Source organism: Orbilia oligospora (genome assembly GCF_000225545.1).
Source record: "Orbilia oligospora ATCC 24927 unplaced genomic scaffold scaffold00083, whole genome shotgun sequence".
NCBI lineage: Eukaryota > Fungi > Ascomycota > Orbiliomycetes > Orbiliales > Orbiliaceae > Orbilia > Orbilia oligospora.
The window spans coordinates 1,078,372-1,104,936 of record NW_011645640.1 but is presented as its reverse complement, the minus strand read 5'-3'; the positions used below and the strand labels follow the sequence as shown (position 1 = coordinate 1,104,936).

The following is a 26,565-nucleotide window of genomic DNA, read 5'->3' as shown; positions in this document are numbered from 1 at the left end:
GTAAACGAAAGGGCGCGTCTAAATAGCGGTGTCGACTGTATCCAAAGGTAACGGTGACAATACCCTTCCATACAATGCCACACCAATATTTAAACATCCCCACTACGCAAGAAGGAAAAGTAATTTACGGGGGAAAAAAGAAAGAATTTATGCACTGCATTCATTACTATAGGTATGGCCGCCATACCCCCCGGCCATAAAGGGGGACAAAAAAACTATCTACAACCCCCCCACCCCCGCCACATTACTTCTTGGTTCGGGGCTTCTTGCGGCTCGGTCCGTCCTCCTTCTAGGAGGGCTTCCCGGCCACCTTCAGCCCCCAAACCTTCGTCTCCTTGTTCAACTCCGCCATCTCCTTCAAACTTGTTTTGAAGGACGCCAGGTCCTTCTCGTGGATGATTGGATTGAATGCATCCATTATCATCTTCGTCGTCACCTTCCCCCCCCTCGCCTCATGGTCCAAGAACCAGTTTCTGGTTCTTGAGGCGATTTCCGGCCGTCTTAAAAGACGGTCCGGAAGTTTGGGGTCACCCCCCTTTTTACGTGTAGCCTTAGCTACACGGCCAGTCCAAGTGACTTGGCCGGGGACGCTGTGCCTCTGTATGGCCTCGAATGAGCGAGTGAGTGCTTCCTTTGCACTCTTGGCGATACGATTCGCCTCTCGCTCGATTATGCTCAGGCTCGATTTTGACGTAGCCATCACGGCGTCATGCTCTACTATGCTATGAACGCCGGCTTGCGCCAAAATCGTCTCGAGGATGTGGTCCCCCTTGTCCCCCTCGTCCCGTTTGCGTTTTTTGTCCGATTTGCTCGGACTTCCTGGGGCCTTCTCGTCAGGCTCTGAAGCCTCGCCCGTCATTGGGCCGCTCAGCATGTTATTTTCTCCCCCGACGCTATATCAAGGAAAAGTTAGCATAGTCAAGAATTTATGGAGATCACAAGCCCTAGATAGGGCCACTAATAGAGACTTACAAGTTCTCGAGCTTATGGACCCCCGCAATCTTCTGGACCTCCTCGGACTTTTCGTCCTCGGATATACGCTTCGCTTCTGTCAACGTCTTCTCAACTCCTTCAAACAAGCTTCCGGTTTCCGTCCCATGCTCCATCGATCCCAGTGTGAACAAATCTCTCATGTCATCCATTCTAAAGGCACGACGTTGTTCAGGGTCTTCTAGGATCTTCTTCGTAAGGAATTGCTTGTATAGTTGTCGTTGATAGATCTTTTCTTCGATGGTACCCCTGCTGAGAAGTCGGTAGATCCGAACTTCGTGTTTCTGTCCTAGTCTCCAGGATCGTTCTCTTGCTTGCATATCATTAGAAGGATTCCAATCCGGATCGAATATGATGATTCTTGTTGCGCCAGTTAGGTTTAGACCGTAACCACCAACCTTGGTGGTGAGGAGGAAAACTTGGAGGGTAGGATCGTTGTTGTATTGATCAACCATAGATTGCCTTAACTTGATATCTGTAGTGCCGTCCAAACGTAAGTAACGGTACTTCTTCTTCACGAACTTCTCTAAAATATCCAGCATCTGTGTGCCTTGCGAAAAGATCAAGCACTTCAAGTTGTCTTTCTCCCATGCTTTGAGGAGGCCCTTAACGATTTGCATCTTTCCAGATCTGACAGGATTTCCGTAGTCGTAGTCATGATCAATAGATAGTTTTTCGCGATTGCAGAGGTCGGGATGATTGCAAATCTTTCTGAGGACATCAATGCCCGCGAGTACGTCTCTTTTTCCGGATAATATGTCGAAGGCTTCGGGAGACTTGATGTAATTTTCGTAGGCCTCTTTCTGTTCAACAACAAGGTTGCAAAATAAAACTTGGTCCTGCTTAGGTGGCAAGACTGCGACGTCTGCCTTTAGGCGGCGAAGCATATAAGGATTAATAAGTTCTCTTAAAACTACTGCACACTTGAACGCAGTGTGAATTTGGGTACTGTTGGCTCCAGCATAACCACCAAGTTTGATCGGGATCGCAATATTCTCATTGAATACTTGGTATATACCAAGCTTCCCAGGGTAAACGAAATCGAACAAACTCCAAAGTTCGCGAAGATTGTTCTGGATTGGGGTTCCTGAAAGGATGAATCTAGTTGTGCTACGAAGTTGTTTTGCGGCAATAGTGATCTTCGCTTCTGGGTTGCGGATTTTGTGTCCTTCGTCAAGCACCACACACTCCCAGTCTGTGTCGAGAAGCAATTTGTGATATGTGCTGAGGCCGGTGTATGTTGATATAAGGATATGGCCCTTAGCCTTGACCTTGTCGACAATTTTCTTCGCGGCCTTCTGCGCTTTGGAGGGTGCCGCACTCTCCAATACTTCTAATAAACCCTCGTCGTCATCAATCGTTTCTTCAGCTTTTTTATCTGCGGCAATTGAGAGCATCCCACTCCCGGAAGAGTGCAGGATTGAAACTCGCAAACACGGCCACCACTTGTGAAACTCGTTGCACCATTGTTTTAGGACTGTCGCTGGTGCGACAATGAGAACTGGTTTTGTCAGTAGTTGACTATAGTGCAGACCCGCTATGAATGCGATAGTCTGGATGGTTTTCCCGAGTCCCATTTCATCTCCGAGGATTCCGCCAGTATGCTGTTTGGCGTGAAGGTTCCATAGCCAATTAACGGCTGTCTTTTGATAGTCAAAGAGTGATTGAGCAATGTCACCAGGGAGCTTGAAGCCATCGTCGACGATATGATCCGGGGCGGAGGGGGACGGCTTGAACCATTCAGGTGTTTTCTTGTCATCATCTTCTTCGTCGTTCTCAGCTCTGGCGGCTGCACGTTTTGCACACCAAGATTTGAGTCGCTTTTGGTAGACATGCTCGTAGCCATCGTCGTATCCTCCTAAGTCTTCCTTATCTGCATCGTTATCTTCCTCCATCTTTCTCCTCTTCCCACCAGAACGCGATGATTTGCCCTTACGTTTTTTCGGGTTTGGTATAATTTCTTTCTCGTCGTCCTCGTCGTCCTCCTTTTCACTCCATTCTCCTTCCTCCTTGTATTCATCAGAATCCTCATTCGAGCCAGAATGCTGGGTATCCGCACGCGCAGCAGTGTTTTTCGTGGCACGTCGAGGTCTTGTAGCTCTTACTACTTCTTCCTCGTAATCATCCTCATACCCTGCAGCCTTTCCAGTACTAAGGTGAACTTTTTGGGGACTTGGTTTCGAAGTCTGAGAGGGTAGATGGGTGTTATCGACCGCCTTTGGCGTCGATGTCGTTGCAGTAACTTCTGCGTTATCAGTAATCTTGGGTTGCTTTTCTGTAGCAAAACCAGGAGCTCGTAAATCCTGGAAGGACAATGCTTCCGTCGGTCCAGTCGTATCTGTTGTTGTTGCGGTATCAGCGGCCAGAGATGGGCCATCAGCACTGGGACCTTCTTCTGAGAAGGGGTTTAGAACTCCCTTGCGAATCAGATACTCTCGACGCGACTCCCCGACGCGCTGGTCTCGAGAGCTATTAGTCGCGGCGGCAGCAGCCTTGATAGTTCGCTGTTGCAGGCGTTGGTCGATATCGAGAATATTGGCTTGGTGTAGCTCGACTTTTACTAGCAGTTCATTAAGTTTCTCTTGGTACTTGGCCTTTCTAGGACCAAATGTTGAATTAACCAAGCTACGAGTGGTTCGGATTTCACTCTCCAGCTTCTCGAGGGCAGCAGTTTCTTTCTTCTTCATCTTCTCACTCTCTTTGGCTTCTTTCTCGAGCATCTCGGCCTCGGCTCTCTCAGCGACTTTCTCTTCTAGGGATTCATGGGTGAAAATTTGGAGACCAAGCTCCTCTTCGATATTTAAAGCTTCATCCATGGCTGGACAAGGTAGGTTTGGGGTTTATGTAGGGAAAAAGAATAGAGGATTAGAATAAGAGCTTTTAGAAGAAGGAAACACAGGGTGAATGTATTAGGCAATGATAAGAGGTGGTGGTGTCAAGTGGAATGATGATGGTGGTGATGATGATGGTGGTGATGATGACGCTGATGGTGATGGCGATGATTGTGTTGCTGATTATGTTGATGATCAGTGTTGATGATTAGGGTTGAGACTGGTTGATGATTATGACGGAGAGGAGGGTTGGTGATTAAGAAGGAAGAGGAGGTCAAGAAGTAGACAGGTTCTTTGGAGTTGACGCCTCGTTGCCAATTGATTGATTCTATTCAGAAAGAAGTTGCGTTGCCAATTGATTCTATTCAGAAAAGGTTGCGTTGCCAACACAAAATAACACACGACGTATAATGCAATGGAACTTAACTCTACGCAAAGGAGATTGAAGGGAGACTGGATATGTATGTCTAATTGCAGGTAAAGGTATTCTATTGCAGTTCGGGCTGTAATCCTCCAGAGTATCGCCTCTAAGCTGATTTAAAAAGCGTAAAGTCAGGAATAGTATATATAGATCCTGCGATTCCAAGCGCTGCAAACTGATTATGATCAGTTTAGAGCTATAGAGGCAAGCCGTGTAACTACTGAAAGTTAACGATCTCGATACCTCGTACCCAGGTACTCGAATGGGTCGGTCTATATATCAATAGGATAACGAGTGACGAGAAGAGAAGAAGAGAAGAGAAACTGAAGTCGCGCCGCCTCGCGCGAAGAAATGAGTCGGTTCAAGTCTGACTGACGGGCTCTCACGGGGCAACGTTGAGTCCATGGCGGTCAAAGGCAGCCCATCGGATTAGTCATACTCTGTCTGCCAAGACCTCGGATAGGGCTGTTCCTCGGAGGGGATATCGGGACCTACCCGGAGATCATAACAGTGTCCCCCGGGTGTATATCCGGAGAAGAGGGTCCCATACAATCAAAGTCCGGGAAGGTATCCGGGGTATTCTCCCGTTACCACGGGATCTGCTGCAGCTGGCCGACTGGGTCTGATACTGGATCCCTCTCGTGACGACCAATCCATCAACCTGCAACAACCAAAACCACAGACAGCCCGAACCTCAAACCTCAACTTCAACCTCAACCTCAATATCACCACCACCTTCAAACAGCTTCCTTGGAACTTGAACGTGTCACTGTTACCGTCGCATCGAATCCGCTGCTCAGTACCATGACGTTCGCCTTTTCTCGCGCTCTATAGCCTTCAGCTTTAAATTATCTATTGTCTTCGCTCACGTTCCACTCCTCTGCATTGGTAACTATAACCGGGCCCATGGCTGGTACCCATAAAACAACTTCCCATTTCTGATCACGCACCATCACCAGAACATACCCCTCAGTTATGCCAGCAGCCATGTCGCCGGACTCGCCCATCGATCCTTCCGAACTGGATACTACCACATCAAAGAAGACAGTCTCGAAATCATTGCCAAATGGCAATGCCACATCTTCGACTCCTACGACTGCGACTGGCCCCGGCGGCACGCCTTTAAAACCCGGCGTTAAGCTTCCTGCCCGCGTCGACGTCGAGAATATATACATATCACTTCGAGAATCCCTAGGCGACGATTGGGGAACTTACAGCGATGCCGTTCGCTCCTTCTTTCGCGGTACAAACCACAATTTGCCACCTATTTCACAATTACCAGCCACCTTTTTCGAATCTATCATCAGACTAAATTCTAACCTATATACTTCTCACTAGGTCTTACAAACCGCACTGAGCTATCACGTATTATCGATCCTCTCCTCCAAAAGCCCGAAACGCAGCGTCTCCACAATCAATTCTTCCTGTCGGTACACGTCAATGCCAGCCGTGAACCCCCCGAAGGAGATGTCGCAACATGGGTGTCGCATCAAGGCAAGACCTCGTCTGTTCCCAAAACGACCACAGGCGATGCCTACGAACGGCGTCTCAAAAAGGAAATCATGGCGATACCTGCTAGAGACCGACGACGAATGAAAGAGATACCGGAGGTAACATATTTGACCCAAAACCCCTTTTCTACTCCAATCAGTCCCTTAATTACCGCTCTTTTATGCCATTTTCTTCAAAGGCTCGATTTTACCTCGTACAATTAATCTCGTCTATGCACCTGCATCTTCCCATTACCTCCCCACTTCCCAGAAACTTTAAACGAAGCATATGCGCTAACGCAGCTGCAGGTTCCCGATGACATCCCTTCAACTCTAACTCGGCATTATACCGCCAAGCAAATACGCAATTTCGATACCTCTGCACCACCCGTCTCAGCTGGCCCCAACAAAAACTGGCAAAACGAAGTCTCGAACGCATATCAGTCTTCATTAGCCGTCGAAAGTGGGGAGTATATCGATGTGGAAACAATACAAGCGCGGTGCATTCCAATTTGTTACGAAGAAGGAATAAGTAGCGGGGTGTCCGAGGAAACTGCCCGGTTTATCGGTCTCGCTACGGATTTCTTTGTAAAAGATGTCTTAACGACACTTATAGACAGAGTACGGCTTGACAGTCGGAAGGTGATAAAAGAAGACGATGCAGCAATAAAAAGCCGGGCGAAGATTGTGGAGAAGGTCGGAGGCACGATTTCGATGGAGCATTTGAAACTATCAGTGAGCCTTAGTGATAACCTGATACGGCAGATGCCGTTGAGTGTGTACTCGATCATGTCAGGTGTGAATCAGTATGATAGAGAGGATGATGATGAGGAGAACACTGATGGGAGGGCTGGGAAGAGAGTTAAGCTAGATAGTGGGACTTCCGACCATATGGATATTGACGGAGGGGTGCCGGATACTGCCATTAAATGGGAGAACCCCGCGAGCAGATTTATCATGGAATGTTTGTCGGGTCACTGAGGCATGCTTCTAGCGTCTTAATTTGTCCCCATCACTTTCCATCTGCTCTCTTCAATTTTCCTTCTCTGAAAATCCTTTTGGGGTACCTACTGAGACCATTCTCTCTATCACTAACTTTCTTTTGTACCTTGTTCATACCTTTGCTCACGTCATTCACAGGGTGTTAAGGGCGTTTTCCTTTCCTTCCTTCCATTTTTGTTGATATTTCCTGCGGTGCTTGGGAACCCTTGGGATGGAATGCATGCTTCTTTTATCTGCCGTTGATACATCTGATTTTTTTTAGCGATTTAGGAGCTTTACTTATCTTTCTTTTGCCCCTTTTACCTCTTACTTGACGAATTAGTACTTAGATACCACTGCATTCGATTGAATACAATCAGATTTTATCTTAGGAAATCCCATCGAGATCCATAGTGACGTCGATCCTGTATCTGTGTCTGAGGCTAACATTTACCATAATAACTTTTGTATTAATCAAATGCTAGTTATTGGCTCTATAAACTACAGCCCTATATATATTATAGGTAAGTACCAGAAAACCGAAGAAAAGGGCTTTGATGACCAAAAACTACGATCAAAAACTACTAAATACTGGCCATAACCTACCACCAGATCAAGTATCTCACCGCTAACCAAATGAACCAAAGCCGGAAAACGATTACCCCGCTGGTTGCCTATTATTTCAACCTCCTCCATTTAGCTCCCTTGCTTGCCGCCTTTTTAACAACTCTAGGAATATCCGGTGCTTCGTCATCTTCACCCCTCCAAACCAGCTTAATCCATCGTACGAGGATATATGCCAACCCAATATTCGCGCACTAAGCGATCAAAGGCGGCAAGAAGAATGGGTAAGCCCCGTTCTTCATTTTGAAGATACTCATAAGGAAGCTGAAAAGCACGAGGAGAACTAAATTCCATGCCATCACTGCGATCTTTTGCTTGCCGGAAGATTCCATGCGTGGCATTTTGAGGCAGAGGGCTATGGCGGAGAAGGCTAGGACAGCGTCTGTAGACATCAATCAAATGTTAGATAACTATCCTTATAGTAGCTTTGGACCTTGAGGTGGAGAGGGGAAGAAACATACAAACAACAGCAATAATTTGCGTTTCCAAACCCAGCTGGTTCGAAAACCCACTAGCAATATACGAGACACCACCCCCACGTCCCTGAACCACATATGGTACTTTTCTAATATGATTAAACATATGACCGCTAGTGAACAACAATACAGAGACCAACGATATAGCAGCCCATAGGTTTCGGCTAAATAAGGCTGGAGCGAGGTAAGGGTATGCGAGTTTAGAGAGAGTCGCGGTACCGATTATGCCGCCGATGAAGGAGAAAAGCTTAACGTAGTTAAAGGGACGGTGGATCGTTACTGTGTGCTTCGTGTGGGCGGTGACCCAGCGGGCTACAGCTTCGGCGGGAGTGATGTCACTTTTTTTTTTGGGTTTTACGATTTTAGCAAAGGATTCTTTCTTTCACGACTGGCAATCTCGCAATTGAGTGATGATTTCGAATAAGTACCTCGGGTTGAAATCGAATTTGATTGGTTGATCGGAACCTGGACCCGCGTTTGAGGAAGGGAAAAGCATCAGGATTGGGGCAGTCGACATGCCGAGCTAAAACACATTATCAGCATTTTGTCAAAAATGTCCAATTGATCGATCAATTGAGTATTGAAAATTAGCCAAAAGAATATACCCTCTGAAACGTCTGCTTCCCAACACTGAAGTCCAAAATTGTAAAGAATAATCCATCGCTCTTTGGATGCTCTTTATGCCAACTGTTCCCGAGTAGATCAAACTCCGGCTGGAAATCGCGACATAACACACACCCAAACCGAGCGTCCAACGCTGTGAATAGTACAACTGATGTAAAATTCCTGTTGGGACCTGTGAGGTCTCCGAAAAGCTGGTCGTTGAGGAGAACGACACCTTTGGAACCCTTTGAGGAGCTGGCGAGGTCTGCGAAGGTTTGGTGCTTATTGGTGGACTTTTGGGCAACAGTGAGGGAGAGGAGGGAGGTAAACGCTGTTAGGAGAGGTAGGAGACGCATTGTGGAATGTTGGAGACCAAATCAATTGGTCTAGGTCGTGAAGATGTGGTGATTGATGTCGGAGGAGTGGGGGAAGGCGGAGAACGTGTCGTCGCCGTTCTAGTCTGTGATAGTAGTTACGTATCCGACGTATCAGACCGGGGTGGGTTTTGGGCGTAGATGCCACACAAGCATCATCTCCGTCTTGGCTGATTAGTCATCCCAGTATCAAGAATGTGGTGTGTTGTGGTGTTGTGGCGGTTGGATTTTTGTTTACGGTCGGCTCCTCAATTGGGAAAATTGTCAACAGAGGATGAGGGCCGTCTCCAACATGGGCAGCCATGCATCCAATTTCTTCTTCTCCCTCCGTTACCTGAATCATTTCATCATTATCATCACCGTCATTCTCACCTTCTTGTCCCCATCTTCATCTTCATATCCATTTATATCGCCCGGACTCTAGACAAAAGCTGTCCACCGGCAGCTACAGCCAGCCCTCTCTTTGTGTTTTTTACCCCTCTCCTACTTAATTCCAAAGCACATTGTTGCCAATTCGAATCGGTTTATTTGTTTCTGATTCTTAGTCGAGTCGCGATGACAAGCGGTGCAGCCAAGGGCACCAAAAAAAGTGCTGCCCAAAACAACCAAAACATCAACAACGCCTCGTCCGAATCCACTTCTGACTCCTCTCCCACAACGAACACCAGCCCCGAGTTACGCTGCTACCAATTACAGCAGGTAAACACTTCCTAATTTTATTAGATCGCTTCCCTTTCTCTTCTCCTCTTACATACTACACTGTAATTCCTCGTATAGAAAAGTTTCTGTCAGTCTAACACTTTGTTTTGTTTGTATGTTTTCGCGTCTTCTATACAGGAAGTATCATCACTCAAACTCTCCAACGCGGAACTCGAATACTCCCTAGCAACCACCAAATCCGTTCTCATCAAACATAAAGACGAGAACAGAAAGTTATCGATCGAAAACACCATCCTTGAAGTAGATTTTGACCAACAGTCAAGACGGTTATCAGTCGAAATGGCAAAAGTTGAGGAATCAAAGAAGAGGGAAACTCGGTTGAGGAATAAAGTTACCGAATTGGAATCTCAGGAAAAGTTCAAATCATCGGATCTGGCAACTATGGAGAAACAGTTGGAAGAGAAAGATGCAAGAATCACAAGCTTGGAAGAAAAATTGGAACAATTACAGTTGAAACTAGACGCTACATCCGAGGAAGCCGAGGAAGCTAAGAATGAGGCTAAGGGGCTGAAGAAGGATCTTACATCTGCCCAGAAGGAGGCTACAACCGAAGGAAAGGCCATTGAAAGGCTGAAAGAAGAAGTGAATGACCTACAGCAGAAACTCGAGGAGAGGTCTACCGAAGTCAAGTCGCTCAAGAAAGATCTGACAACTGCAAAGAAAGAGTCTACAACCGGGTCCAAAGCCGGAGAATCTTTGAAAAAGGACATTGAAAAGCTACAGAAGGCACTTGATGCCAAAGCTTCCGAAGTTGATGAGATGAAGGTCCAAATGGAAACAGTGTCGGAAGAATTGAAATCCACAAAGTCCGAGCTCAATTCGAAGAAAAAGAAGGCAGATGATGAAAGTTCTTCCAAGATATCCGAGCTCGAGAAGTCCATCAAGGAACTCAAAGCCCAGTTGAAAGAGGCAAACAAGACGAATAAGTCCCTCAACGTATGTGTAGCCACTAAACCAACTAGATGATGATGACTTAGCTAACAGAAGGGATAGACTGAACTTGAATCATCCAACGATGATGCAGATGCAATTGCCGCCCTAACAAAGGAGAAACTCTCTCTTTCTCGCCAGGTTACCACTCTCGAAGCAGAGAACGATGCTTTCAAGGCTACTACTGAGAATCACCGACAGATCCTCTCTGAGAAATTACAACTTGCCCATCAAGTCGAGCAACTGCAGATTGAACTTGAGAACGAAAAGAAGGCTGCCAAGCGCGCCACAAAATCCAAGTCGGACGCTGACGACTTCAAGAAGCAGCTGGCGGACTTGAAAGAACAACTGAACAAACAGACGAAGATTGCAGAGCGAGCAAACAAGGACAGAGAAAAGGACCGTGAAGCATGGGAGACCCAAAGGGGTGTTTTAGAAAAGAAGCTTGAAACTTGGAAGAACAAAGCGAAGGCGAATGCTGCTGCCACTGCTGCCGCACCGAAGGCAAAGAAGAGAGGAGCAACGACTTTTGATGACGATGCTGATTCTCCGCCGGCTAAGAAGGCGAAGAAATCCACCGTCGCAAAGTCTACTTTCTCAACTACACCCTTCCTTACAAGGCACATTAGCGTTGCACCATCAGAGGCAGCTACCCCATCCAAGACTGATCCTAGTGTAGCGGATATAACCTTCGACTCGCCCGCCCCAGTTCTCTCAGAGCAAACCACCGAAGTCACGGAAACAGAAGCAGAGACAGAAGTTGAAGCAAGTAACATCTTGCCAAAGTCCGATGAGCCCACTGAACCCCAAAATCTGATGCCACCCCCACCAAAACCTGCTCCGAAAGCCGCCCCCAAGCCCGCAAAAGCCAAACCAGGTCCTAAGCCCAAGATCTTCCTCTCCACCAACGCCCTCAGGAGCTCCAAGCGTACTTCTTCCATTGCCCCTGAAACCTCCCTCCTAGGAGACGATGAAGTCGAGTACATGCCTGAAGCAGCTAAAAAGACCAAGAAGGGTGCTGTGAACAAGGAAAACGTCGTTCCCGACACTATCACTGAAGAACCCGAAGATAGCTTTTCAGCTGATACCACCACAACGGCATCTATAGTCTCGGCGGCTGATAAGCCAAAGAAAATGAAGATGAGGAAGCTGATGGGCAATACGCTCGGGAATACATTGTTCGATGACGATGGAGAAGACGGCACATTCAACAAGTTCAGAGCCCCAAGCGTTACGGGATTTAGTAAGGACTTCAGCCCGTTGAAACAGCGAGGGGCTGGCTATCAAGGCATTAAGAATAAGCTAGGAATCAAGAAGAAGAGCTTGTTGAGTATGTAAATCTTCTGCTTGATTTTAACGGTTGTTATATGCATAGCTTGTCTTCTTCTTTTCTCTCTTTTCCTGTATGATGCCATTGTAGATATCATGACCTCGTCTTTTCGATGCGTGGTGTTTTTTTTTTGAGCTTAACTTTGGGAGTGGTTATTTCTTGTACTTTGGCGAGCAGGGCATTGGGGTGGTGTATTTGCTTGAGGTTGGCGTTTTTGGAGTGGTTCTTCTATATTACTATTTATTTGAAGCATTGATAGTCTCGGTCGAAGAGGATTCTAAATATTTTGCTTAACTTCTTCCGGTTTCCATTTGATAATTGCAATATACCAATTTTATAACCAAACATTGTTTGGATGCCGATAATCATCATAACATGGACTTAACCAAGGCTCGAGCCCACCTTGCGAATTCGACCAAATCCGGCCTCAACTCCGCGGATCCAAAATCCAACACGAAAATTTCAACATCACAAGGCATTAAACACTGGCTCACGATCATTCCAACATCGTAACAACTATGGCAATACCGCGCAGTTACTTCCGTAGCCTAGTAGGATTAGCACTTGATTCACCATCTATCATCCATAATGCTCCACGACAAAGGAAAGTGGCGTTATCGACTTCATGCATATTCCGCAGATTGACACCAACAAGCGTCTCGTCGTCAAGAAGTTTCTCGACCACGCCGTTTGCGCTAGCTTCGAAGAGCAGTAGATGGGTCAAGCGGCAGAGTATTGATTATGCCTCTCGGGAAGCCAAGGTTTTACAATATAAAAGTCGGGCGGCGTTAAAATTGCTTGAGGTTAGTTCCCTTTTTATCGTCCAAATCTTGTGATAGTTGTGGCAACGCAGAGCTGGCGTGTTGTATTTTTTTCGGTATTCGAATGATGCACCCACAATTTCTGTGAGCAGGCCTGCGCCGTATTTCCAGAAAATTGGGGGAAAGAATATCTAAATTCTTGTTCTTGTCATATCTTGTACTTTCTTCTCAAGGGACCTCATTCTAAGTCACAGATCCAAATTTTTTTAGATTGATCAAGATCATAAAATATTCAGTCCGGGAATGACCGTTGTGGACCTCGTAAGCCTCCTACCACCAGCCTAGGATATCTATGCAACCCCCATAGGTCCTAAATATATACATAAAATAATGTAAGTAAGTATGCAGCCCACTAATAATTAAGTAATTACTACAGGGCTTCGCACCAGGCTCCTGGTCTCAAGTAGCAGTTCACCAAACCCATCCAAACGGACGAGTAGTCGGTATCGACCTTCTGCCCGCCCAACCCCCCAAGGGTGTCTCATCAATTCAAGGCAACTTCCTCAGTCCAGGGATCCAAGCTTCGATCCGTAGATACTTATCCGACCCAAACCGTGGTCGTGCTCGTCTATCCCAAAGCATCGAAAAACCAAAAATTCCATATTTAGAGCAATACATGCAATCAACTACGACAACCGAACAAAGAGAAATAAAAATTAAAGCGCCGATTTTACAACTAGATGATACGGCTTCATCGGGTTACATTGCTCAGGAGAGGCGGGATAGTTTACACGATGAAGAAGAGGAAGCACGGGCTGCTGCCGGGGCTGCTACTGGGGCAACAAGAAACAGAGGTCCTTCGAAGGTGAAGGATAGGAGTAAAATGACACAAGAGGAAAGGGAGATGAATACGGTGGACGTGGTGCTATCAGATATGTGGGAACCCTGGCCCCTGACATCAGGTTTTCATATGAATACCGTAATAACGCCGTGGGTGTTTTCGAAAAGGTTGATGAATACTAGTGGCGTTGCGGTTAGGGATCATGCTGGGAGTATGGTACGTTTTATTTATCATTGATATGTTGCTTTAAATGGCGGGGTAGATTATGGTTGCTAATTTCTTTGGTTGGCAATGCTATCTTAGGAACTATGCACCGCCGCATTAACATTCTGTGTCGACGTTCTCAAGCCCGGGGGAAGTTTTGTGTGTAAGTTTTATCAAGGTGAGGACGATGGTAGGTTAGAGCAAATGCTCGAAAGAGTGTTCAACAAGATTACAAGAATGAAGCCAGATGCTTCGAGACCGGTATGCACATTTCCCTCTCCTTATCTATCTATCTTTTTTTAGTAGGAAAGTGTATCATTTTTGACATATTGCGTGATTTAGGAGTCTAAGGAGTGCTATTTCGTGGCAACCAAAAAAAAGGCCGGGGTCACAAGGGAAGATATTGGAGTCCCAGGATTGAACGCCTAGTCCAGCTGCAAGACGGGTTATGAGCGGACCAAAACGAAGTGCGTGAATACTTAGGATTTTAAGGCAGGCTAAAGAGCTTTGGTCTCATGGGCTAGTCCGCGGTGGGTGTTCATATTTCGTATGAATTTACTTAATATAATATTCATATAAAGACATAGATGCCATTTCCAGCCTTCATCAAAGTCTTCCTACCATCCTATTGAGCACCAATTTGCCCCAACCCCAAGCAGGAAACAGTTACATACGAGTGTAAATAGAGGAGATCCACGAAATGAGTAGAGTTCAATAATGTACGATAAAGCGGAGACCCAAATTCACCAAAACCACCCTTGGTCATTATTCTTCCGTTTACGACGTGACTCTAAGAGTAATCGTCAATCCAAACCCCGAATTAGCCTCCAGAGTTACCATGAACCCAAAAAGCATCTTAACGCCCTCTTTAAAATCCCACCAATATAAAAATATAACCTAAGAACTCCCGAAAATTAAATAGGCCTACATACCTCTTAGGAGCCTCTCCATTCCAAACAACTTCAGTTGTATATCCCCAAGTCTCGATTTGACGGTTTCTTCAAGATCTTTTGTCCCTTCTTTCACCGCGGCGTCTACAATCCTCTGCAAATCCCCATTTTCATCTTTGCCCAGCATTTCCAAGACCTGGCCTACAATGATCTTACACTGTATGTCCAAACGTCTAGACATGTTCTCTGAATAGAGAATTTCACTTACAATCGTCTCGGTTAGGCCGGAAGAATATCTGAGTTCATCAATCTCTTCAGCTATCGCTTCTGCTAGGTTCTCTTTATTGCCGTCATTATACTTTTCAATCCCGGCTACGATCTCTTTTATAGCAGTTTTGACAGCAGCGTCAACAACTCCTTGAAGATTTGCTTTGTCCATGTCATCGAGTTGGACAGTTACTGGAACCTTCGGTTCTTCACCTGGCTCCCCGCCCTCGGTGGAGTATATGCAAGCTCCGTCTCTAGATTTAGCGGCGGCGGCAGCCTCTTGATTCTCCAAGATCTTCTGCATTGTCTTTTCCAACGACCAGCGACTGGCTGAAATATCCCTAGTTTCAGAGAGCACCTCTTTCTCGAAGTAATCTCTCATATTGATATACTGTGCATCTAGAGCTTTGTCCACATATTCTGTGAACCTCTGGAAATCAGGCGGGCCGGCCGATCGGGCCTCTAACTCCAAGATGCGCTCGTACGCTCGACTTAGCTCCACTGAAAGTGCCCCAACGGCTTCTAGCAATCCAGAGGTTGATTCTGACAAAAGTTTGGGACTAGACGTAGAGCTACGGTCGTTAACAAGCGGTTCGGGAGACTCGTGTTTCCCGGATAAGGGAGCAGGGGTAGTCGGAATTTCGGTTTCTTGTTTGGCCTTCTCGGGGCTCGAGGACGCAGTTCCATTAAGAATGTCCATTAGAGTAATACGCTCTGTCGCTGGTTCAACATCATCGGTATTCGCGGTTGGGCTCTTCTCCAGGGGCTTATCTTCCTGTCCAAATGAGCTGGTGAGTTGGGGGTTCGGTGCTTTTGCCGTCATAGGTGTCGAGTCTACTAGAGGTTCTTGTGGAGAATCCGAAGGAGAATCGTCTTTTTTCACTTCCTCTCTACTCAAAGGCTCAAAGTCTCCTGGCGTTTTCTTCCTCCTAGCCTTACTGAGGTGTTCGAGAAATTCCCTATGGCCCCACATTGAACGTGGTTTTTCAACACCGTGAAATAGCCTGTCCTCACGTTGTTTGCGGGCCTCATAGTCTATATTCAAAGGTTTTGCCGTATCTTGATTAGACGTTTTCTTCTCTAGCGATTCCCTTGATTTCCTGATTTGTTGTTCCAATGTTTCGAGGACCGATGCCATTGAGACACCCGGGGGGCGGTTTGGGACAAGCTGGCTGCTTGCTTTGATGTATTGATTGAATTTCTCTTTGAAGGTTTCAAACTTCTCAGACGGGTTCCAATCGGGCATATCTGGTATTTTAGGTTCCCACTTCGGTGGTTCCGATTTCTTAGATTCAGCTTGGGGGGTATCTTCCTTCTTCTTCTTGTCGTCCTTCACATTTTCTGTTGCCGCTCCAGTTTCTGATGTACCCAAATTATCATACAAACCTTCGTCACCCCAGGCCCTTATATAGTCTGCATTCTCTTCATTCTCCAAGCTATAAGCCCTATACTCCAAAATCCGTCCCAAAATACTCCTCAGCTCTTCCGTCGAAGAAACACGGAAAGTATTTGGAGGTAATGGAATACCATCAGGATCATGAGAATGGCCCTTCATCGTTGGTGGTAATTCCGGAACACGGAAATACAAGGAATTCCCAGTTCCATGAAGGTCTTGAGAAATAGATTCATCGAAAACAGTTTCGCCTTGGACGAGTCTGTGGATCGAATCTCTTACGAAAGGGTTTTTGATGCTTTTGATGAGATCGCGGTAGAGAGGGTTGGTCATGTCCAGTTTTTGGCTTGGAGGGCTGGTGGAATTCGAGCTTGCGGTACGACGGGTTGAGCAGTTGCGACGCTCGTGTTGTAAAGCTACCGCTGGGCCTAAATAGCGGATTCACATATATATTAGAATTAAATTTTATCTTGGAGAGTCATGATACAATACTTACGGTATGGTATGGCGATTCGATATAAATGTATTGGCGGCCTATAACTATAGATATCCGGCCTTGCCCGTCGTAGGAGGGATCGTGATGCCATCATCTTGGATCAATTGACAGAATCCGGACGTACAATGCAATGCAATATTGTATTGAGGTAGAACTGTTGCCCAATTCCTAGGTAAAGTTTATATCAATTTATCTCTTCTCCATTTGGCCTCGAGATCGAACACCAATACCCTTCTAGTTTCTCCAACAGCAATTGTAGTGATCAGTACGTCTGAAATGTTCGGAGGTTAAGGTCAATACCCAGATACATGTACGTATGCACACCGTACTTAACCGGACTTTTGTGTTGTGTACTTATTTATTCGACCAGCTGTTGGTACTTAAGGTCCTTTTAAACAGAGCGTTGGATGTTGGAGACCTGGCCCTGTTTACTGAGGCACGTACACCCATTTTCAGGCCCGCCACCCCGTTTGGCAGCACCTACTCGCTCAAAGCAATCGCCTCCTCGATTTTATATGTATATGTTTTCAAAACTAGGTAACATCTGCCTACAAGACCAATATGCCTTATTCTTTTCTTTTTTCTTCTTTTTTTTTTTAAACAACGTGGTGGTCAATAGGTTCTTATGGATACGAGACAACACGGCGTTCAAAATAAACCCCAATAGTGTGTATATAATGAACTCACACCCGTCTTGCCAGGCCTCCAGACCATGTATATAAGTACTTACTTAAGTACTTAGATATATCACTTGTCCATCTTGCACAAAAATCCTGAAATACCAAAATTGAGATGGTGTCTATTCAGGATGTGGCTCGTTTAAGCTCCCCTGGCATAAAAGGGCTATGGACTATGTTCATTTTCGTCAAAGTAACTCGGATATCTCTCTCAATACCGAAAGACGGGTGGCAATGCTAACATTGTCTCTCGGGAAAACTATGGGAACTCACAACCGAAGTTGGTGCTCCGAAGAAACTCATTTAAGGTGCGACGTATGGTTCTCCAAATTTACTAGAGTCTCCGTGCTGGACCCAACCTATGTATATGATATGGTATTATTACTTGAGGAAAGATCTAGATGTCATTGTATTTGGTTATTTCATATTCTAGTACTCTACCTCCACTTATATGTGTAGATTGACCATACGAAAAATTCATATTGAACGTGTATATACATGTTTGGTCAACTATAAGTCCGACCCGGCCAAGAAATAGGTAAAATAAATAAGGAAAAAACAATAGTGGAAACACTCAGATATTGAAGAGTATCCACTATGGTAGGGTCGATGTATATGAACAACCAGGCAGATAGACCCGGCTCCACACGTTTAGCTGCAGGTCCTGCATGAAGAGACGCAGCATGCCGAGCATCTGCCGTACCTGGCATTGTAGCATGAAGAAACGCAGCTGGGGTTTCCGTTGCAGCCGGAGGCGGATCCACTGCAGTAGGAATTGTGCATGCTGCGGCAGGCGGACTGGCAGGCGGAGGTAGCATTGTAGTTGCTGCAGCGCTCTGTTTTTCAAATGCAATTGTCAGTTATCAGCACGAAGTCCAACCATGGTACCATATATGCCATATCATGCGTATGAGGTTTTGATCTTCTCAGCAGCATTGATTCTGGTTTACGAGATAAGTTTTGATGACGGGAAGGCAGAGGAGGACGTACTTTGAAGGGCCTCTGGAACGACTGGAGAAGCCAGAGCGAGTGGGAGGGTGGCGAGAGTGAGGAGTGCGAAGAACTTCATTTTGAAAGTAGGTCTTATGAAAGAACTTGAGGGATCTTTGATCTTGAAGATGTGAAGATATACAGATATATACACTTAAGTATACAGAGATATACAGATGACTGGGTGAATTAATGGTCTGATGCTTCATACCATCACCGCCCTTTTATACTTATCATCATCATAATATATCCAGATATCTTCACTGTATACCAATGCAATATACCGCCATGTTTTGCCTTCGAGCCATGGTTCACTAACCCCCCTCCCCCTCGTAAGTCGGCGAGACGGGCCGGGCGATGCTACGAAGATATCACGCTTTCATGGCCACAATTCAAAACTCTTAACCCCGATCGCCATCATGATATCACAAACTCTCCATTTGTAACCCCCCCTTGTCTTCTTCGACTAATTTTCCCGGAACCGCGAGCGCTCGAGCGCTAGATTGTGTTCTTATTACACGTGATAGATATCATAAACTTTAACCTATTGGCTACCAGTGGCAGCACTAAAGCCCGAGTGCTCCTTGTTTCCGCTATGTATTACCTAACGTATTGCCCTCTCTACTGCTACTGTACTGCTTTTCCTTGGAAGCCGCTGTCTGTACCAAGTTTTTGTCACGCCAGGGTATAACTGAATTTCATCTGGGGTTGGTTTTGATAGGCGATATACTAGCTGCAAGCTACCTGAATGGGGCCGGATCTTAAGAAGCCAAGCGGATGCACTGACCAATTTTTAATCCAGGGTGGGTTAATTGGTTTACACGGAAGCGCCACCGGCTAGATCTACCGGTGCCCTTCCCCCGGGGATCCCCGAATTTTATTATTTTCGCCAATCTCACATTATGGAGACTTAGTAACTTATGATATATGAATAAGTGCCACTGGCCTATTGGGATACTGACAGCTACCAAGCTAAGCGAGTACAAAAGCTTGTACATATAGCCGTCGACATTATCGACAGAGGGTTAACGGCGACCTGCCGGTACTATAGGCCCGAATCTGCCGAAGAAAGCCCTCCTACGGCACAAATTTAACAACCAAGAATAATTGTTCACCAGCTGCAAGGCTAACGCCGTCGGGGTCTTGGTATACGTACGAGACAGCTGCAAGCCCCGATTCCGGATACCACCTTATTCTGGCGTCTTTGCGTTGCGCCTGTGGGATTTCTTCCGCAGCGATACAGGGGTGTTTTTGCCTGCTGGTCGCATTTTTGGCAATATCAATGGCCCATAACATCCATTACGTAATATTACTCGGTACAGATATCGATTACGATGCAAAGAAGTGATCCAAGATATGCTCGCGGAAGATAGTCAGGTGAATATCTTAGCTGGCAATATTTCTATGCTTGGTGCTAGTCGTAGTACAAATCGAATCGCGAAGGAAATATATATCATTCCCTCCATAGACAGATACAGAAACTAAACTTGTACTTGCAGGTTAGCTGCGCCGCGCTGCACTGGCTCTATATCAAACTTATGGCCAACTGCAACTAACCCATGCATATCGATATTCCTCGATCTGTAACTATACAAAAGCACTCGCTGCGCCCTTCCAGGTCTGGGTACGAGACAAGGTTGCGCCTAACTTTGCACTCGGGGCTCGAAGAGTTTATACATTCGGACGCTTGTATCTCAAGTAATTAAGTGGTTTTCGTTTCCTATGATTATCGATCTTTGGTATCGATATCAATTGATGCCTTGAAACTCGAGGGTCGACGTAGCTACAAGCTCGAAAAATATCACATACATATCTTCAACCCCCGCAAGCTCCAGAGCTACTAGACTACCACATTTTCATATCTACTAGCTAGCTACTATAACACTCTTGAATTCTTGTCTCGAAACTAAGTTAATATAATATTAATACTACGAATGTATATTACTAGAATACGGTCAAAATTTTACTACGATACACAAAAGACGAGCCGACATGACAGAAACCAGAACAATACAATTGCACAACCCGATTGCAATATGTACATACACGCGCACCGATCGCGATAGGACTATAGAATATAACATGGCAAAACCACGAATTAGCAGCGCTAGCGCAAGACGTCCCAACGTAAAAATAGATTCCGACTTTTGAACACAACGGAGGCATTACTTTGCAGATGAATCCGGTCTTCTCTGCAAGCAAAAGAAAAGAAAAGAAAAGAAAAGAAAAACTATATCCTCATCCCTAGGCCCTGGATACTATCTTATTAAATAAGTAAGTAGTTAAGTATACCGAGGCTGCTATATGAAAACAGCTATGCAGAAGTCTAGAGGCAACGACGACTACGGTAGTATGTACACTCTCGTTCAAATTAGCAGCAAAAATGCCCTGTGTTAGGATCCCACCCAAATGATGCAGTCCGCTCAGATTCATTGAGTTCTTCACCTTCACGACGAACCCTCTGAACAATCTGCCACCCTCCTCGGGTATCCTGACTTTCCCCGTGGCATGGTCCCTCGAGCAATGCCTTCGTAGCTACTGCACAAAGCGCCCATATGTCGTTGTCACCAGGCAACCATGCTCTGGTTATATATTCTGTATCAATACCAATTGTTCGATTATCAGAAGCCCTAAGTAGTGGTCCCGGCTTCTTAGGGTCTATACCAGCTTTAAAGAAGGTCATATAACTGATCGCGCCTATGTTGCGAGTTTGGTACAAGAACAGGCACCAAGGGGCACGGATGCTGCCTACTACCTCAAGTTTGGCCCAAATTCCGGAACCATAACAACCACCGTCGTCCTTTTCGATTTTCCAATTTTCGGGAAGAGTGCTATTGTCAAGGCTGTTGATTCTGACTTCATCCAGGCTCATATCATCCTCTGGCCCATAACCATCTGCGCCATCCCCAGGAATAATTGAAGGTATTGAAATGATTTCATCATCATCCGGTATACGTGGGTGCCCATCGCTGTTAATATTGTATTTGCTATTTGCATATTCGTTGAGACGTTCTCCTCTACGTTTAAAAAGATATACGGGGGGCGCTGCCTCCAGAGACCGGCGGGTGCGTTTGGCATAAACGCTTCTAATAGCCTTGTTATAATCCTCGACTGAGGTTTCATAGCTACACGCCGTCAGTGTCCCATTCTGATAGACCGGTTTGCTTCCCAGGCGACATTGGGGTCCCAACCCCCCGTCTGAGCGTCGTTGGAGAGGTGGCGTTCCGTAGACATGGTCAAGGACATCACGAATCCTAACGCCATAGTATTCACGGTTGAGGGCTTCTTCGGGCTGGGATATGGCAATCGCTTGCACTTGCCCTCGGCCTAAAAACCGAGAGGCAGAAAGAAGGAATAGGATGAGCCCTTGCATTGCAAGTTTGCACCCAAGCTGGTTCCGTTGGTATGTACAATTTGTAAACGGTTTCAGCAATATAAATGAAAGGAGTTTCCGAGGGAATAATTTTGATGAGAGCCCGTTGTAGGTGATCCTGGTACCTTTTCCTAGAGATTAGGCAGACGAATACACAGGCTTAGGTATAACAGCCCTTCCTGGACTCCCTGGTCTACGACACAGCCTTATATAGATAAACTGTCAAGTTTGTATTATACAGCTGTGAAGACTTTAAGAACATCTATACATTAAACTCTTTAATGCACCGTTGGCCATAAACCAACCATCTTCTCCGACCCAGGGGCTCCATGGCATAATGACACAAGCTTATGTTCGCTGTTGGCCATACAACGAGAGCCCAGCCTAGATTTTATAACTAGGCCACCGTGTATGGCGACAGTCTCCCTTCTATAACTCCTTAGCTCTGGTAACTTACTTTTAAATAAACTAAGACGCTCCCAAATTTATAAAGCGATAGTTGGACCTTGAGCAATTGAGCCTTAAGCGCATTAAAGACGTTCAAGGTTCCAAATGACGCACAGGAAGATTTGATACCAGGTTAGTCTACCTAGAAGGCGTAAAGTACTTCCTCGACTAGTCCGGTACTCAGACAAATATGTATTGAGATTCTAGACGGTATCAATCCACAACTTGAGCTTCGCCGTGGGTGCACTGGGCTGGGGCTGGGTACGAGACAAGCTTCACCAGATAAAAACGTGTTGTGGGATGAAAATTCAACAAGTTAAAGGACGCGGTGCTGTCGAAGCTTGAAACCGACAACTGACAGCTTCCCAGCACAGCTGCACAGCCACAGCCTCGTAACCATTATCACCGCTCCCAAAACACGAAACCGACCAAGTTACTTACCCCTCAAACCCCACCATCAGTTCCCAACGCTCGACCTCAATTAAACCCACTGTTCACGCCGACGGCATCCTGTGATATGTCTATTAAACGCCGTATGTCGTCTTTAAAATCCCTGAGCCTCGTAACTTTCCCCTCGCATTGCAAATTGGCAGATGGCACACACCAAGTTGGCCAAACCACAGCTTACGTTTCATTATGCAAATAGAATCCATATGGGCTTCAAACCCCACCACTGCCCGAGGGCAGCCAACTCATTTGAGCTCCAACCCAATGGGGACGAAAATCGCATATGCTGTATGATGCCTTAATCTACTTAAAATAAATTTATGCTAGCATCACAAGCATAAACTAAACCATGTTGTTGTGACAGTCCAACAAATCCATATTCCTGCGCGACATTGATACACCAGCCGATTCGATCCAGTATACAGGCCACACAGCCAACACCACGGTTGCCAGATTTGCACCGTCAGGATACTATGTCGCTTCTGGTGATGCGTCCGGAGTGGTGCGAGTATGGGATTGTGTCGGTGAAGAACTGATCACAAAGGGCGAATTTCCCATAATCAACGGAAGAATCAATGATATTGCTTGGGACAGCGAGTCAAAGCGTATTATTTCCGTCGGAGACGGAAAGGAGAGATACGGACATTGTATGACATGGGAGTATGTTTCCGCTGCGCCGTATCTTGTTACGACTTCAATTGTTGATCGGATGAAACAGCACAGGAAACTCGATTGGCGAAATCTCAGGGCACTCTAATGTGGTCAATACCGTCTCTATCAAACCTACACGGCCATACAGAGCTGCTACTGGTGGTGACGATAACAGCATAGTTTTCTACCATGGCCCTCCGTTCAAATTCAACACCGCTCAGCGAGGACAACACACCAATTTTGTCCAAGGACTTGCATTCTCCCCTGATGGAAACCATCTCGTCAGTGTCGCTTCAGACTGGAAAGTCTTCCTCTGGGATGGAAAGACTGGTGAGCCAGTTTCCGAGATCAAGGATTCGGAGAAGGGGCACAAAGGCGGTGTCTATGGTGTTTCTTGGAATGCCGATGCCAAACGATTTGCTACCGCAAGCGCTGACCGAACTGTCAAGATCTGGGACCTCGAAGCACAGAAGGTCCTCAAGTCATGGTCATTCGGAGACACTGGTTCCGTGCTCGACCAGCAAACAGGAGTTGTATGGCCTAATAGGTCGGATGGTCTCCTTATTTCCATCTCAAACAGCGGCGACCTCAATTATCTCGACGAAAGGGCGGACACGCCGGTGAAGGTTGTTGCTGGCCACCAGAAGAGCATTACTGGCCTTGGTGTCGAGCCAAGCGGAAAGACTATCTGGACAGGGAGCTATGAGGGAAGAGTTTGCTCCTGGGATCTTGCATCCGGCACAGCAGAGGTTCCAGAGAGCCAATCTCATACCAATCAAGTGACCAACTTCGCCGCCTCCGAGGGTAGAATGTATTCTATTGCCATGGATGATACCCTCCGTACTATTGACACCAATGTCAAAGACTTCACGTAAGAATACCCTCCCCGCTAACGGTACTACATAACATCTAACAGACCCTCGCTAGTGGCTCCATCATAGGGACAGATGGTCAACCCCGCGGGGTCACTTACGCAGATGACAAATCCGCCGTTTTTGTTGTTACCCTTGCCGAAATCGCGGTTTTCAGAGATGGCAACAAGGTCACATCTACACCTATCAAGGACTATACACCCACCAGCGTCGCTTATTCCTCTTCTACCAATATTCTGGCTGTTGGTGCTGAGAACAATAGCATCTATACTTACCAACTCTCGAAGTCTGATGACAGTATTCCGGCGTCACCTTCTTCCATTCTAAAATCCAGCAGGGCCTCCATCTCTACTCTATCATTTGCACCAAACTCCGCACTCCTAGCGGCTGGTGACAGCTCTGGTAAAATTGTCCTATACGATGCTAGCACCGGTGAGGTCAAAACTACTCGATGGGCCTTCCATACCGGAAGAATTAAGTCCATCTCATGGAACAAAGCTGGGACACACATCGCCAGCGGAAGCTTAGATACGAACGTTATTATCTACAGCGCAGAGAACTATGCGAAGAACGTGAAAGCTCTAGGGGCTCATAAGGAAGGCTGCAATGGTGTGGAATGGGTAAACGATTCAACAATCGTCAGTGCTGGAGCTGATGGTTGTGTGAAAGTTTGGGAAGTCGTCGCACCATAACGGGTCGACCCCATCACTAGCGAACTGCATTCGTTGTTACCTTCGGAGCTTTGGATTATTGTTTTTTTTTTTGCTTTGCTATGGTTTAGCAGGTTCCTGGACCAAATAAAGGCACTCTGGTTTCATGAGTTTTCTATTTGAAGCTGTGTATACGCAAAGAATACAAATACGTGAACATTGAATCCGAGGTTCTAGATTTAAAGCTACCGAAATATCCCCACTCTCGACAACAACGTATCAAAACGTCGTTTGAAGACACGAGGGCTACAAAATGACCCGAATCCATGCGTTGGACGTTGTAATGTTCCTGTGTAGCCAGACCCCTGTCCCACGGTCAAAGCTAAAACCTTGTACCTAGAATTGGCCAGCCTGTACCCAAAGGATGCAGATAGAATCTATCATGTCAGTTGACGACGACGTCCTGAATTGTTGACAGCGATGTGCCAGCCTTTGCGTATGCCAATACGAGGCCTGCTTATGCCGAAACCAGAATCTAAACCGAACTTGTTAAAGTATCGTGGATCACTTATCGATAGATGCCGCCGGCAGTCACTACACTACTAGGCAGAAGAGATGTTCCCCATCGACATTTACGTAGGCATCCATGGGAGCTATTTTCGTCTATCGCTTTTACTTAAAATTCCCGATGTTATGGGGGCATTGGTTCTATTAATATTTTGGCTCCGCTTTTCTCTAAAATATATATCATAGCACGGCAAGAATGTAAACTATTGTAACTCTTAGTTATATAAACCATCGAATCTCGATTGCAAGTTGAAGTTTTTTTTCAAATTTAGAGCGTGAACAGAACACGACTTCATATTTATATAATATTGATACTTTTTACCTTAAACAAGACAGAATCCCCGTTCTATAAGTATATAACAACTTACTTTCAAGTTATTATAAAAGCCATTTCCTTGGATTTCCAATACAATATCTACCTAGTTTCGAAAAGAAAACCACAAATATGCGCACAGTTTTTGAAATCGAGCACGCCTCCATATTCGATTTAATCGAAAACCTACAAGCTCAAATCAGAGAGCTCCAAGAGTTGTAAGAAAAATCAAAACCCCCTTTCCGACTTTGAAAACCATTGATCCCAAAGTATTTTAATCTTCAAAATACCGGCCAATATAATACTTACCAAATGCAAATGACCCTTCCGATTCCATGATGGTCACGGGTGTACAGTAACATGCTCCTCCCAACCAAATTATACAACAGCCGTCTAGAGCTGGCAACACAACAGCTTCACTTCCCGCCGGTTCCAATTTCTCCAGGTGAACGTCAGCACCTACCGAATACAGCGAAAAAACTGAGGAAATTCGATGGTAAGAAAAACCGAAGATATGTTTTTGTTAAGTATCAGCACTAACCATCAAAATTACCGGAATTTTTATAGTTGGAGAATGCGATGCTGCGTGTAGAGTGCTTGGATTACCTATCAGAGCGGATGATACAGTGGTGGAGAAAAGAAGGTCCATTGCGGAGCACCTGGGGATCCCTTCTGATTTCTGGTGATTCTAGTCATATTGAGCTCTAGCTCCTCACACTTTGCTTTTTATACCGAGAATCTGCAGGATTAAGATCCCTAAAGTAATTGTTTTTTTTCTCAGTGTATAATTGAGATGAATGTAATAGCGAAATATATTAATATATTACTGTAAGTAACCTTATATATAAACCAAATACTACTGTGCAAAGAAGTTCTTACTTAAAGCCGAGACTAGCTCCTACCACACCTCCCGTTGTGCACATGTGATGTCTAGGAAAGAAATTACTCATATGAAA

The 26,565-nt window shown here is 45.8% G+C and overlaps 9 protein-coding genes across 9 annotated transcripts; 5 read left to right on the top strand and 4 right to left on the bottom strand.

The window, feature by feature from the left end:
- Positions 1-289: 289 nt before the first annotated feature.
- On the bottom strand, positions 290-3,806 carry AOL_s00083g315 (uncharacterized protein; the record flags this gene model as incomplete). The annotated part of the gene is made up of 2 exons (XM_011125494.1): positions 290-893; positions 973-3,806. 2 exons carry the CDS (start codon positions 3,804-3,806, stop codon positions 290-292), a joined length of 3,438 nt encoding a protein of 1,145 aa, XP_011123796.1.
- A 1,423-nt stretch (positions 3,807-5,229) lies between these two features.
- Positions 5,230-6,713, top strand: AOL_s00083g314 (uncharacterized protein; the record flags this gene model as incomplete). The annotated part of the gene is made up of 3 exons (XM_011125493.1): positions 5,230-5,485; positions 5,581-5,852; positions 6,042-6,713. 3 exons carry the CDS (start codon positions 5,230-5,232, stop codon positions 6,711-6,713), a joined length of 1,200 nt encoding a protein of 399 aa, XP_011123795.1.
- Positions 6,714-7,531: 818 nt separating this feature from the next.
- Positions 7,532-8,772, bottom strand: AOL_s00083g313 (uncharacterized protein; the record flags this gene model as incomplete). Its single annotated transcript, XM_011125492.1, has 4 exons — positions 7,532-7,719; positions 7,799-8,151; positions 8,242-8,336; positions 8,419-8,772. 4 exons carry the CDS (start codon positions 8,770-8,772, stop codon positions 7,532-7,534), a joined length of 990 nt encoding a protein of 329 aa, XP_011123794.1.
- A 573-nt stretch (positions 8,773-9,345) lies between these two features.
- AOL_s00083g312 (uncharacterized protein) lies at positions 9,346-11,778 on the top strand (the record flags this gene model as incomplete). The annotated part of the gene is made up of 3 exons (XM_011125491.1): positions 9,346-9,489; positions 9,628-10,446; positions 10,504-11,778. The coding sequence occupies 3 exons, from the start codon at positions 9,346-9,348 to the stop codon at positions 11,776-11,778; spliced, it is 2,238 nt and encodes a 745-aa protein (XP_011123793.1).
- Positions 11,779-12,288: 510 nt separating this feature from the next.
- AOL_s00083g311 (uncharacterized protein) lies at positions 12,289-14,005 on the top strand (the record flags this gene model as incomplete). Its single annotated transcript, XM_011125490.1, has 4 exons — positions 12,289-12,573; positions 12,968-13,588; positions 13,676-13,837; positions 13,919-14,005. The coding sequence occupies 4 exons, from the start codon at positions 12,289-12,291 to the stop codon at positions 14,003-14,005; spliced, it is 1,155 nt and encodes a 384-aa protein (XP_011123792.1).
- Positions 14,006-14,319: 314 nt separating this feature from the next.
- Positions 14,320-18,368, bottom strand: AOL_s00083g310 (uncharacterized protein; the record flags this gene model as incomplete). The annotated part of the gene is made up of 3 exons (XM_011125489.1): positions 14,320-14,366; positions 14,509-16,554; positions 18,290-18,368. The coding sequence occupies 3 exons, from the start codon at positions 18,366-18,368 to the stop codon at positions 14,320-14,322; spliced, it is 2,172 nt and encodes a 723-aa protein (XP_011123791.1).
- A 2,292-nt stretch (positions 18,369-20,660) lies between these two features.
- Positions 20,661-21,662, bottom strand: AOL_s00083g309 (uncharacterized protein; the record flags this gene model as incomplete). The annotated part of the gene is made up of 1 exon (XM_011125488.1): positions 20,661-21,662. One exon carries the CDS (start codon positions 21,660-21,662, stop codon positions 20,661-20,663), a length of 1,002 nt encoding a protein of 333 aa, XP_011123790.1.
- Positions 21,663-22,745: 1,083 nt separating this feature from the next.
- AOL_s00083g308 (uncharacterized protein) lies at positions 22,746-24,771 on the top strand (the record flags this gene model as incomplete). Its single annotated transcript, XM_011125487.1, has 4 exons — positions 22,746-22,844; positions 22,921-23,216; positions 23,275-24,078; positions 24,135-24,771. 4 exons carry the CDS (start codon positions 22,746-22,748, stop codon positions 24,769-24,771), a joined length of 1,836 nt encoding a protein of 611 aa, XP_011123789.1.
- A 1,198-nt stretch (positions 24,772-25,969) lies between these two features.
- Positions 25,970-26,295, top strand: AOL_s00083g307 (uncharacterized protein; the record flags this gene model as incomplete). The annotated part of the gene is made up of 2 exons (XM_011125486.1): positions 25,970-26,105; positions 26,177-26,295. The coding sequence occupies 2 exons, from the start codon at positions 25,970-25,972 to the stop codon at positions 26,293-26,295; spliced, it is 255 nt and encodes an 84-aa protein (XP_011123788.1).
- Between the last annotated feature and the right edge of the window lie 270 nt (positions 26,296-26,565).